The sequence below is a fragment of the Culex quinquefasciatus genome, chromosome 2 (genome assembly GCF_015732765.1).
Source record: "Culex quinquefasciatus strain JHB chromosome 2, VPISU_Cqui_1.0_pri_paternal, whole genome shotgun sequence".
In the NCBI taxonomy this organism is placed as follows: domain Eukaryota; kingdom Metazoa; phylum Arthropoda; class Insecta; order Diptera; family Culicidae; genus Culex; species Culex quinquefasciatus.
In genome coordinates this window covers 100,237,345-100,250,486 of record NC_051862.1, presented here as the reverse complement: position 1 = coordinate 100,250,486, position 13,142 = coordinate 100,237,345, and the positions used below count along the sequence as shown (strand labels likewise).

General features: G+C 39.2%; 1 protein-coding gene across 1 annotated transcript in view; it reads right to left on the bottom strand.

Annotated features, from left to right (window-relative positions):
• Positions 1-13,142, bottom strand: part of LOC119767183 — a 73,381-nt gene that overhangs the window by 44,904 nt on the left and 15,335 nt on the right. Inside the window, exon 2 of the mRNA XM_038255123.1 lies at positions 12,889-12,934. Within this exon, the coding sequence (XP_038111051.1) occupies positions 12,889-12,934 (46 nt within the window). The remainder of the gene's footprint in view (positions 1-12,888; positions 12,935-13,142) is intronic.

Here is a 13,142-nt window from a genome sequence, read left to right as displayed (position 1 = left end):
TTTTTCTATGTATGGGAAATATTGAATAAGCTATGGAATTTTGTCATAAGTGAGCACCGATGGCCTGCCTTGATCAACTGAGTGTGCGACTATAGAGAATCGGTGAGCGACAAGTGATTGCTCTTACGTGAGTTTATTGGTGATGAGTACATTTTGAAAAGAACCCAATAGCGAATCAACCACTAACATACTTTTTTTAATATTCGTTTTACGTATTCCAAATTCCAAAGTAATCGGACCACCCCAAAGATCCTTTCTAAGCCCTGTTACAATAATTATACAAATTAATGACCGTGCGGCGGCTTATTTCGAAAATCAGTCCAATTTAAGTGTCCCATAATGTAAGCAACCGATCAAATCGCTCAACAGCCAGCTTAATTAACACACTTACTTATAGAGTTAAATGGCACTAATTAAATGGTACGCACTCTGCACTCAAAGACCACAACATTTGCATGTGAGGTAATACACTCAATTAAAGAGCAGCAGTGATCACTGATTGGAACGGAATTTTGCAATCGTCAATATACCTACACTCGATCGGTCAAATGGGCTATAGGGGGAAACCTTACTGTTTGAGAGAGACACCATCACGATCGCACCCAAGCCGCGCTAGTGAAGTGTTTGCCAGACTTTGTGTCCGGGGATAGCCTCTGATAAAACATTCAGCAGTGCCAACGCGGTGTTCGATCTGGTGAATACTTATTTAATTGACGAACTGTAATTTCTGGGGTTAATCGCAGTAGAAAGAAGTAATTATTGAATTGAAAGACGAAAGTTTGGATTTTTTTTTGTATATTTCTCTTAATAAAATTGTTAGAACAAAGTGGTCCAATTTCATGTACACAGTTTCTTTGGATCTAAAGAGAAAGCAGAAACTAGGAACATGCTGATTATTTCCAGTACGAATTCTTTTTCACTTTTCAACATGATCACTTTGGATGAGTGACAGTAACTGATACACAGACAGTTTAATTTTTGACGACGAGTTGAGCTCCAATTGGTTTCCAATATGGCCCTAGGTTACCTTTGCCATGTACCAACCGGGTAGTGTATGAATTTTTAAACGCAGATTGACATTTTAAGTACACATATTACACAAAGGCCGAGTTTAGTGCGGTGAGAAATTTTCCCAAACTGAACGCCGGCGGCATTTTCTGCTCCACCCTAGCAGAAAAGTAGGAACGTGTTGAATTTGATTAGCAAATAAATCATCAATTTAATGAATAAGAAAACACATAAAACCGTATTTCAGTACTCGCGCGCGCATCCAGCCTGGAACTGATCGATTGTGGCGCCGAAGTTAAAGCTTGACAAATAACGATTTACATATTTGATTTTTCTACCCATCATAAAGCTGGTACTTTTAGCGCGACATGAGCCGTATTTTGCCTCTTCTTGGAAGGTAGGTAGGTTGCTAAGTCACCACCTTTTTGTTGGTTTGCCAATATTTGCAAATATGTGAGAAACAAAACACGAGAATTCCATTGTAGCAGCTCTTGAACATGTTCTTGCGAATAGTTTAAATTGTTGTTGAATTGAATTTTGTATGTTCACAGAAAAAAAGTTGAATATTACCTCTTTTTTGAGTAATATTACATAAAAAATGTGTAAAAATGTGAACCTGATGAATATTCATCAAAAACTAATGAAAATTCATCATTTTCTGGGCTAAAATTCATAATTTTTTTAGCCACAAAATCTGTCACTATTTCCTGATGAATATTACCATCATTTTTTTTTGTCTGTGTAAACTATTGTCCCAAACGAACACTAAAAAACGTGTAAAATGCTTAGAATGCAAATTTATATTCATGAGAAATCAGCTTATTTGAAATCTTAATTTGGAATAGCAACAAAATGTAAATCGTTTGTTCGGAATTCGAGTCTTGAATTTGATTTTGAAATCTATAGGAATCTACAAGAGAAGCGACAAGACAATCAACTACAATCTATCGTTTTTCTCGGTAGATGTCTCTATCCCCCACCAATCAAGGATTGGGATCTCTTAGAAACATCTGCAAGAGACACCACATCAAAATTGGGACTCCGATTGCAGAGACATATGAGTCGTAGGAATCCTGATTCCTGATTGGATGGGGATAGAGTAAGGCTACCAACTCTTGCTGAGCAAAAATCCGTACACTTTGCCGATATGACACCATGGTGTAACAAAAACTGTCAATAAACTATTAAGATAAATTAAATTTAATAAATTAAAATATAAAACTGTGTCGTTTTTACAGCTAACAAATTTCACAAAATGCTCACAAATCAGAGTGGCAGTGCGTGGCCGAATGGTTACGCTGTCCGCTTTGTAAGCGGATGATTCTGGGTTCGATTCCCATCTGCTGCAACCTTCCATCGGTAAAACGTCGGTCCCGGCCTTGGTTGTTGTTTGGCCGTTAAGTCATTCCAGGTGTAGGAGTCGTCTCCATGCCATAAGTACAAACAACACACCAAACCAAGCCTACTCCGGTGGAATCGCTGGCGGCGGTTGGACTCGTAATCCAAAGGTCGTCAGTTCAAACACTGGGGTGGAAGGTTCCTTGGAGTAAAAGAGGTTTGGGTGCTCTCCCCATTCAAGCCTTCGGACTCCTAGGTTCGAGCAGAAACTTGCAATAGAGACCACAAAAGACCCGTGGGTCGTTAATGTGGATGGTTTGTTTTGTTTTGTTTTCTTTTTTTATCAGAGTGCTTATGACTTGCACGTTTAAAAGTACCGTAAACTGGGGTCAATCGGGACACATGGGGCGAATTGGGACAGCAGTTTTAACCATGTTGGAGCACAATATTTTGTTTTTTTTTCTGGTTGGTTTCGGTTAGAACAGACTCAGGCCAACAAAATGTGTACATCCATTTCCAAATTTAAAAGCTTTAAGTGCTCTAGAAACTGCTGTCCCTATTCAGACTGTAGTCCCGATTCACCCCAGATTACGGTATTCATAAAATAAACCGTGATTTGTATAAAATCATTATGTTCTTAATTTTTTGTTCAACGTTCAAAAGTTTACGAAATGTCAAGTTTGCTTTTACGAATAATATCGTTCTAAGTGTTTTCACGAACACTCTTCCAGAGTTTTTTTTTATTGAAAAGGTCCTATAACATGTGAAACACAACAGTTTATAGGACCTTTAAAAAAACTCTAGATTTGTTAATTCAAATTCACAAATGTTTTCACAAGTTTTAGAAAGCCTTTGGAAATGGATAAATATATTTAGTAAGGAATTTCTAAAAGAACAATTCTAGAGTTTTTTTTAAAGGTCCTATCAACATTTTAAAGACAATAGTTCAAAAATTCTAGAATTATTGATAATCAAGTTTGAGTTGAGGAAACCCCAGAAAACTATCCCTTTTTAAATCAAACTCACAGAAAAATAAAAATTTCTAGTTAACAAAAGCTTCGACCAAATCAAAAAGCAATTCAATGATTCAAAATTCCGTACAAATCCGTATCATGCGTAAAATTCCCTACAAAAATTCCGGCCTGTCAAAAATCCGCGAAGAGGTTCGAAAATCCGTATGGTAAGGAAAAAATCCGAACAGTTGGTAGCCTTAGGATAGAGACATCTACCAAGAATTTCACGAGCAATGTCTTTTGGTTGGCATCTCCTACCAATCATACGAACTCTGACGCGAGTCTTGACGCATCTCTCTACGGATTCCTAGGATTTCTAAGATGTCTCTACATTCGGGGCATTCAATTTACATTGGTCGAAGCATTTTTCAGTAGCATGTAAAAACAAGATTATCTTATTTGTCACAAAATCATGTTGACTGAGGGCAGCGAATTACCAAGAAGAAGAAGGTTAAAGCTGCCAGGAATAAATGAATTAACAACAACAACATGTTGACTGAAATATTGCATAACATTGTTGAGTCTTCTATTTAAACGAAGATTTGTCAATATTTAAGCATATTTTCGCACTAAAACAAAACGTTTTGAATCTTTAAAAATAGATTCGGACAGAAAAATTAACTCTACCGTGATTTTTAATTACATCACCTGTTTCGTTGTGATCTTCCAGAAATCCACCAGCTTCGTAAATCATCGATCAACTGCGATACGCAGTGTAATCATGTTCAATCTACTTGGGGAAGTTCACCACTGGTCCCAGCAGCAGCGGTTCCCGAGAACCATCAGCGATGAATAAACTAAGTTCTGCTACAACCCCTGACTAAAAGACCTGGTCCAGTACCTAAATCATCTGCAAGCCCACCAGGAACCAAGGAAGTCTCGCCGTTCGTGTTCGGTTCATGCGAAATGAGAAGGAACGAGATGTGTGAAATATAACAGTTACATACTTTATTTTTGTTTGTCCTCAGTCGTGTGTACACTTTGGCCGTCCCTGGTTGGGTTGTGGGCAAGATATTTTTGAAAGAGGAGGAACGCAACGTCGAGTCAAGCGACGAAGTTGAACGAGCCCATATTGTACACAAAAACTCAAATTTCGTTTCATAAGTTATAACTTGTTTCTGCTGCTGCCTTTTTGTGATGAAATTCTTGATTCTGTTTATTTTTAATAATTTTAAAGTTTTTATATAAAACAGACCACTAGATATTTCCGTGTCGGCATGCATGTCCAACATTGAACCGATTTGAGTAGGGATTTTTCTGTCGAGTATTACTACTCGACAAATCCTTACGTGGCCAACTAACATCCTCGCAGCTTTATGTTTGCTAGTAGATTATTTAACAGAAATAAAAAAAAACGGAATAATCGGAACCTTATTTGTTTTCGAACATTTTTGTGGACGTTAAAGTTGATAGTAATTCATGAAGTCATTTTTGGAATCACCTAGAAAATGTTTTGAATAATTTCAAAGCTACACGTACGTCAATCAACCCGCATGACGCAAAACAAACGATCAAGCGTGCTTCAATCGATTTTTTTGCTAATTTTCAATGCACAACACATTTGTTCCCGCGGGATACGAAACTAGACCTCACGGTGGGCCATCTTCACATTTAATTTTGGATATAAATAACGTGAACGTCGGTTCTTTTCCTTTTGAATAAAGTTGTCATCGATATGGACCCACTATGTTCACACAGCTTGAGCGCGCCGCGCGTGAAACTTATCGAACGGTAGCGTGAATTTAATTTTGCATAATTCATTTCGCATTCTCAAACATTTATCATTCATGTTTGAATGCCCATCTCAACGGGGTATAATTGAAAAACTGCGGTAAACACTTTCGGGCTCTAGTTCGTTTCTTCCCAGCAGAAGAATACAGCACGAAGGTTGGAACTGGGATCTTCCCATGACCGGTACACGCGCGCTCGCGCACGCCGTTGGCCGTTGTTCCTTGATTAATATTATTTATTATCGCGCGCGGTATTTGTCAATGATGGTGGAGGAATTTCTCATATAAAATAATAAAACTGTTTAGGTGCTATACTGCTTGATTCACGAACCTGGGAGATGGTGTTGTCTTTGCACACCCAAACGAAAGACTTGCGACACACAATAATCTGATGATTTTTCCAGCAGGACAGTTCATCAGCACAGCGTTACAAAGCGTCGGAAACGGAAAGCGAAAACGAAGAAGTTAAAATAACAAGCAATTTGTATCGAGAAATTAAAAGTGAGAGTGTGTGCGTGCAACATGGAGTTAAACTTTTCAAAGTGCCATGGTAATCTAAAATTTCTCGTTCGGGTGTATCTTTTTGTAAGTTTCTATTTAGGGTCGTCAAATCCGGAGACTTTGATATGAACTGATCCTGCTTTACACCTATGTATGTGAGTTGAATGTATCGTAACTCAATTAAAATCAAGAATGTTAAACTTGTACTAACTGTTGAGCGTGATCATTGAACTTGATCGCGAAGAATTCCTTCCATATCGTACTCTGGCTAGTGGGCACCCAGGGACGACGATGCCAGATCAGCAGCACAACACTGCCGTCCAGTCATCTAACAAATCAGTCTCCCTCTGAAAGCTCGAAACAAAGTGTGGCGAAAAATGCACGAACATGCACTTTCACAATGACGACTGGGCCGAGTTGCTGCACTCAACTCGGACCTTATTTTTTGTTCAACGTGGCGCGGTGCAACGGAATGATGAAACATTACTCCGAATGTTTGCATTAAATATGCTTGCGCTTATAAGTGTTCAAATAACTGTTAAACAGGAAGTTCGAGCTTATCCATTTGATGTCATGTGCACTCTACTACGGTCAGCAGTGTGGTGTGTGGATAGCTTTCGTAGCTTGGAAAATGGGTTTGTTTAAACGCACACACTCACACAAACACACAACCGATGGATGATCAATCTGAAAAGTTCGAAGTTTGTTATTATATTGCGCGTCTCAACTCGGTTTGAAGAGACTTGTTATCTCGGAATGGACGATACCCACTATATAGTAGGTACTGTTATCTGACGTGAACCACAAACAGTCAAGTGGCTCGAGCAGCACACGCAGCAGCTCAAGAAATCAGGTTCCATCATCGCGCAAATGCGAGAGATTTCCGAGGCGCTATCTGCGCTCCAACTTCACCCAAAGTTAATTAATCGGAAGCACTTCAAAGTTGTTCCTCCTGGTGTCATCACTCGCCAGCCAAGCAAATATATTGGCTGAAAAGAGTACATACTTGATGTTTCTACATTATCAGCGCTCGCCCGCCCGAGATAAGGGGGACGAAACACGACTTCCTGCAATAGTGATCGTGTAATGGATACCTGCGAAGCGGGCTGGTCAAAAAATCACGTGAACTGGTCAATTACTTGCCTGCTGATATTTTGGGGAATTTCCCATCATTGTACCACTGTGGTATTGATCAAATTTGAACTTGAATGTCATATCGTCATATCACTAACTTTTCCTTCTATGATTTTTTCTTCAAATTTTATCATTTACCACAATTTTCTCGGACCTAAGCAGCATCTAGCGAGCATCTATGCATGTCTGCTCAACGTGAAGACTCCCATCATTGCCATGATTTTCCGTTCAATGATATAAATTTTGCGTCGCTATCAATATTTTAATAAAATTCCTTCTACAAGTTGTTCAGAACTGTGCCCTACACATGCTGATTCCTCTTGGTAACGATTATCCCATTCCTTGCCAAGTTATGGAAATCGTCATTAATCAATGATTACCAACTAGGACGTCAATGATTGTACCACAAAATTAATACGCATTTTAGAGTGATGACAAATTTTCTTCAAAAATGATTAACGAGTTCACCTTAACTGTCGACTAATGATAAACTTCACTACCAGAGGGCCATAGCAAGAGAGTACAGCGACATGGACTCTCCAGTTAATTTTCAAAAGGTCCTTTGCACCAGTTGTAAACAGTAAACAGTTGGTAGCTTGGCAATTTACCTAAATTGTTGATTGTTGTAATAAATTATGATCCTAAACATCGCTAATGCGAAATAGAATTTTAAAATGAGTGCGGCCAAAATGGCGATGATAAAGCATTAACATTCCAACGCCCAAGGCTCCAAAAAAGTTGGATCGTTCCAACTTTTTTTTTCGCGTGTAAAAAAAAATCGCCCAAAATTCCGCCAAAAATCGCAGAAATTACAGATTTGTCCAAATCAAGTTCTGCAAAATTTTAGGATCATCTAGATATTCTTACAAATCACTGGAAACAAGAATCGTACCGATTGGTTGAGTAATGCCCGAGAACCAGCGAGTTGGAGTTTCTGTTCCACCCTTTTTGGGAGGCTTGGGCATCCGTGTAAGTTAGACATGCGATGGGCGTTCCAGTGTTAAAAATGCATTTTTTGATTTATTAGGCAATTCAAATTTGACTTAAAATTAAAGAAAAAAAACACGAACATATTTTTTGTCCATGATTCGATTATCTGAAGATAAAAAAAAAACCTTCAGATAATCAAACTTCGGATAATCGAGTCTGGACTGTATTTTAATTAGATGTTTACTAAGATTGAAAGTAAAGTTTTAAGAAATTGACAAATCTGTCAACAGTTGAGTTATCCCAATTTCTAATTATGTCCAAATCAATTATGTTACAAATTGACAAATTGATTGAAAGGTGATTTAATGATTATTTCAATGAGACTAAAAATTAAAAAAAAGCTGGATACCAAACATGTTCTACTGTTGTAACCATAGTTCAGTTAGCACTTGCAAAAGAAATATGGTACCTTGCCTTAAGGATCCAAGCTCTCCTGTACTTGCTACAAGTTGAGCTGTCCATTGAAAGTCCGTTTAATACCCACCACACGACGAACAACAACTGGCAGTGTGCACTCACACCGTGTGTAGTAGTAAATCACCATTCGAATTCCGCGCCAAGGTGGCTCTTGGGATCAACAATTGGAATTTAATCAACAACGATATGATGTCAACTCTATGAAATGTATTGGCATGGGTTCGCCCCCGACGACCAGACTCTCAGCTCGAATGAAAACACAGTTCGAACAGCTGATGGTACCGGTACAGATAAAGGCTTATCCAGAGCGGCCCGAATAGATTGTCATTACCGGATTCCTGAGCTTTATCAGGCAATAAAAATACCTTAAGATTTAATCTGCCGAATTCTTTGCTGGCGTGTTGTTCCATTACGGCAAATCCATGTGGTTCGATTGTGTATCGCTTCCTGGAATGTGGGTAAGGCAGTTTAAATCAGTCAAGGTAGTAATTTACCGGAACCCCTAATGGCGGGATGAGAAAAAATTTCTAGCTCAAATGCTAGGGAATTTTGCTGCCGGAACAAGGCTCCTTGTAATAAAAGCCCAAGAATGGGAATCCCGCGTGCTTTACCGATCAGCATGGCGCGGCTTCGCGGTGTGAAAATCGCAAGTGATAATTTGATAGCGAGAGTAACAGAAGGCGCGAAAATTATCATCATTTCTGGCCCAACATCAAGTACCCGCGTCATGTACTGAGCTGACGACTGCTACTTCTTTCAGCAGCAGCATACACACGGCCAATATACGGAATACGGGAAGCATTCGGCACCATCAGTTACAACAACGCGCACAAGTACCACTTATGCGCTCAGTTATCGTGATAATGCTTCCTCATAAATTCACGTAAATGATCATTTTTGGTGTATATCCTGGAGCGAAAATTGCAGCTGAGATAAACACGTTCTGATTTCGATAGCAAGTTTTTTTTTCTGAAAAGCACAACTTGAGATCATATCAGATAGCTGCCGGAAGCTCAATGGTGCTGCGTGCACAGTTAATTTCAAAATCATTTACTTTGATATTTTAATCAACTTAATTTATGGGTATATTTTGTTATTACACATTAACAATACATTTATTTATTGAACATGGTTTTATTATTGAAAAATAAGCTGAGTAACTCTGGTAGCCCTATTCGGCGGCAATGTGCCCATTTCACACATGCCAAGAAGCATTTTCCCCCAAAGTCCAAAGATGGAGTTCGCTGCTCACCACGTGTAAGACAGATCGTTGATTCGCCGCTTCAACTGCATCAGATAAGTATAAAACACGCGTCGCTTAGCCGCAAGCGATTGCAGAAGGCGCGATTCATCCAATTTATACGGCAACGGCTGACTTGGGCATTCCCACGTTTTTTCTTCATTTCGTAGGGAGCCATGGTAAATCGGGAGCATATCATCCACACCTTCTCGACCACGTTGCAAGGATACAAGGATCATGTGCGCCAAAACAGCTGCTGGCTTTTGGAGTATAGTTTCCTCTTCATTTGATCAAATTATAAAATAAAGACCGCATCAAATTTCATCTTCTGATGTGTGTGCGGTGCGTTAAACGGATGACCCACGAGCGCGAATTGTGCCTTTCTTTGGGCCAGATGCCGCACATTTTGATAAGTGAAGGTTACCTTATGCAAATTAAAGCCCTGTTTAGCCAAATGAGCGAAGCTGCGCGGTATTTTGTGAGGCTCTCGGGGTAGGTTTTGGGTTTCAATCTCATTCCCATCTTGTTAAGAGGCGTGATGTGGTGTTTTTAGCGCTCTGTTTTTGTTTTTTTTTTTCTCTCTCTCGCACTCTGGCATATATAAAGATGTTGATGACGATGATAATGAAGCGACGTCGCCCCTGAGCTTGATAATGATGATAACTGGCATCAGATTGGACGGCGGGTCGGGTCGGAACAGGACATTTAAAAGAGATGAAATTTGCCGCTATCTGCCGTCACCGACCGGCAGGAGTGAAGGTTATCGCCTCTGGTCTCTGCGCGGCTGAAAGATATCGTTTACCCCGACATTTTAGCAGAGAGAAAGAGAGACAGAGCGATTGGCCCCAAATTACATGCATTTAAATGGAAATCTACTCTTTTTAGGAGGATAATTTATTTATTGCAACTTCACAGAAGATGATGGAGTTGTTTTGGAGAATTGAAAGCAGGAATTAACTCGTGAATAATAGCCTAATTTGATCATGCATAATTATTCTTTGGGTTTTAAAAGCTGTTTTGAGATAACTTTTTGTTATTGCTCCAAAAATCCGAGCGCTTGTTTGCTTTACTTTGTTGCTGGAGATATCTTAATGGCCACCCAGGTGAATAATTCCGGTAACATCTTGGCTGCTTATGATTCATCCAAGATGAAACCAGTTCTGGTTTATGTTCTCTACCTTTTTTATCGCTAGATATTTTGAGAGAATTGGAGATTTTAAACATGATAGTACTGACATCTTTTTCCTTTTCATAATTATTTTTAAAACTTTCGTTTTTGTACTTTCTTAGCGCATGTGAACTTATTTATATGCGCTAGTTACAAAATAGCACGAGGACGTTCACCACTGACGCGGCCATGAACTTGCATTGTAGTACTGCACGGGTCGATTCAATTACCCGATAAAAAAATTACATCCTTACCTTAATGAAGCAATTTATTGGGAGAGAAATTGAGTGCAACACTAAGTACCAAACGTAATCGAGTGCAGTTCACATGGCAGATAGATACGAGCTCTGGAAGGTTCCCACTGAACCAAACCGAGAGTATGGAAACTCCCAGCGCAGTAGTGAAATGAATCCAATTAATTGCAGATTTGCTCCATCAACTTAATAAGTCGACACAATATGTATTAAACCGGAATAGAATCATTTTGCGCAAGAAGAATTCGTTGGGCAGCGTGTTACGTGTTGAGACGCCATGAAACGAGAGAAGCAACAGGAATTTGCGCCGAGTTGGAGGGGAAAGATAAAAAAGGGATTAATAATAAACAACAAATGTATGATATCAGCTCAAGCTGGCCATCGGTCGACGGTCGACGTGCTGCTGTTGTTGCTGTTGCTTATCGTAACGCAAAATACGACACAGTTTAGGCTCAGCCAGACACTTGTTCGATGCGCCACAGTCTGTTGGCGCTCTGTTCTAACGCCCCAAACCTCTAGCAGTCAGTGTTGCACCCCCACCCAGCTCATATTCTTTAGATTAATAAATTGTAGCTTATACGTGGCGCAGCAATAGATATGCCAAGCTCAGTAATAACGAGGATCATTGGCTGTAATTAGTATCTGGCGCCTGTCATACTGAGTGCCTTTGGTAAACGGCGTTTGACTGCGAACCATGTAATCAGGGCCTAACAGCCACGGCAGCAGTCCAGTCGCAATTGACTTGTGCCGGGAGCCGTGATGAAATGCTTGTTGGCGGCAAATAAAGCCGATTCAAGACGAATTTCAGAGTCACATTCTTGCTGACTGGCTCACTATTTAAAATTTCCATCTCAAGCGAAATAGTACTGTAGGACTAATAAGATGCAATCATCCCTAAAAGACTTATGATGTTTCAGAATCTTGCTGTGTACAACCATATTCCTATGAACCTTCATCAACCCAGAAGAACTTGGACTTGATTTTGAATTTGCATTTACAGTATACTACTGATCCCAAAGCTTTACTGAGAATCACATATTTGTCTCATATCTTAATCTTCTAAAAAATAAGCTGTTAGTCAGTGTATCCTCAAATTGTTTTGTTTCTCAAACTTGTAACAATAGGACAAGCATGCCTCCATCGTTCAATATAGAGTATCTCTCACTATACAGCTCATGACCTAATCAGCTCGGTAGTCGGCTCGGCTAACAGACAATGTGATTTTGCTGTGATTCACGACTGTTTTGAATCTGAGAACCAGTCAGCCTACCAGACGGTAGCCTTTTTCCTGCTACTCTTGGTCTTTGCCTAGAAATTGAACGAAAGCGTTCCATTACTAGTTTACGGGCCTGATTTGAATACAAATTTTTCGGCGGAATGAAGCTCTCTGCCATTGTCTTTGCTGTGTGACCTCGCACACAATGCTACACGTACGCGCTTTCGTGATGACTTGAGAGTTGCGACGTTTTTTTTTGATATTGAGTAAATTCAAAGCAAATATTTTTTTAAATTTTAATGGTTTAGGTAGATCCAAAAAAATCTTGTAAAACATTATGTGAAAAAGCATGAGGTTCCATCGTTCGATTACATCTTCTAAATTGCTTTTCAACCGATATCTAGTGATAAAATGCTTATTTTTTATAAGGCGAAATTCTACTAATTCTACTAACGAACGAGAAACTCCCCTATTTAACGTAAAGGTTAAGTAACATTCCCTGTTTTCACTCCTGTACTGTACGTACTTGAAAATTTGGCATCAGACATTATAAATGACAAATTATTTTTTTCGAGAAAAAACGCTTATTGGTTTTGTGAGCAAATTTTTTTGAAGGCGTAATTTACCATTATTCGTTTGATTTTTCGCCACAACTAAACACTTATTTAGTGAAGTTCAATGTTCAGAATTTGCATTGGACCATCCTTTGAAAATCTCGATTTTGTGCATAACGTATAATAGCCGTTTTTCAAAAATGGACAGTGTTCTTAGTCTTGCGTAGCCTCTAAACCACGAAAAGAGTATTTTACAGTCGTTACTTCCATAGTCGAAAGAAATAGTTCACCGCAAATGGACCAGAAGCCTGCAAACATAACTCACCATCAGGAGGCACAAAATCTCGGCATAGACGGTAAGCTGTGGTAACCTGTTAATGAAAAGGAGAAAAAGCAAGTCGGTTAGTTCATCTTGAATGGTAGCAGAAAAGAATAAAAAAAAACGATTTCGATATTAACCCGCCGTCTGCATGTGGTTTGTGACTTAGTCTCACATTTACTGTTTTGCAATAATGTAGTGGTTAGATACCTGTGGTTGAGCAGTTTTTTTTAAAGAAGAAGTTTGTAATAGTGAATAAA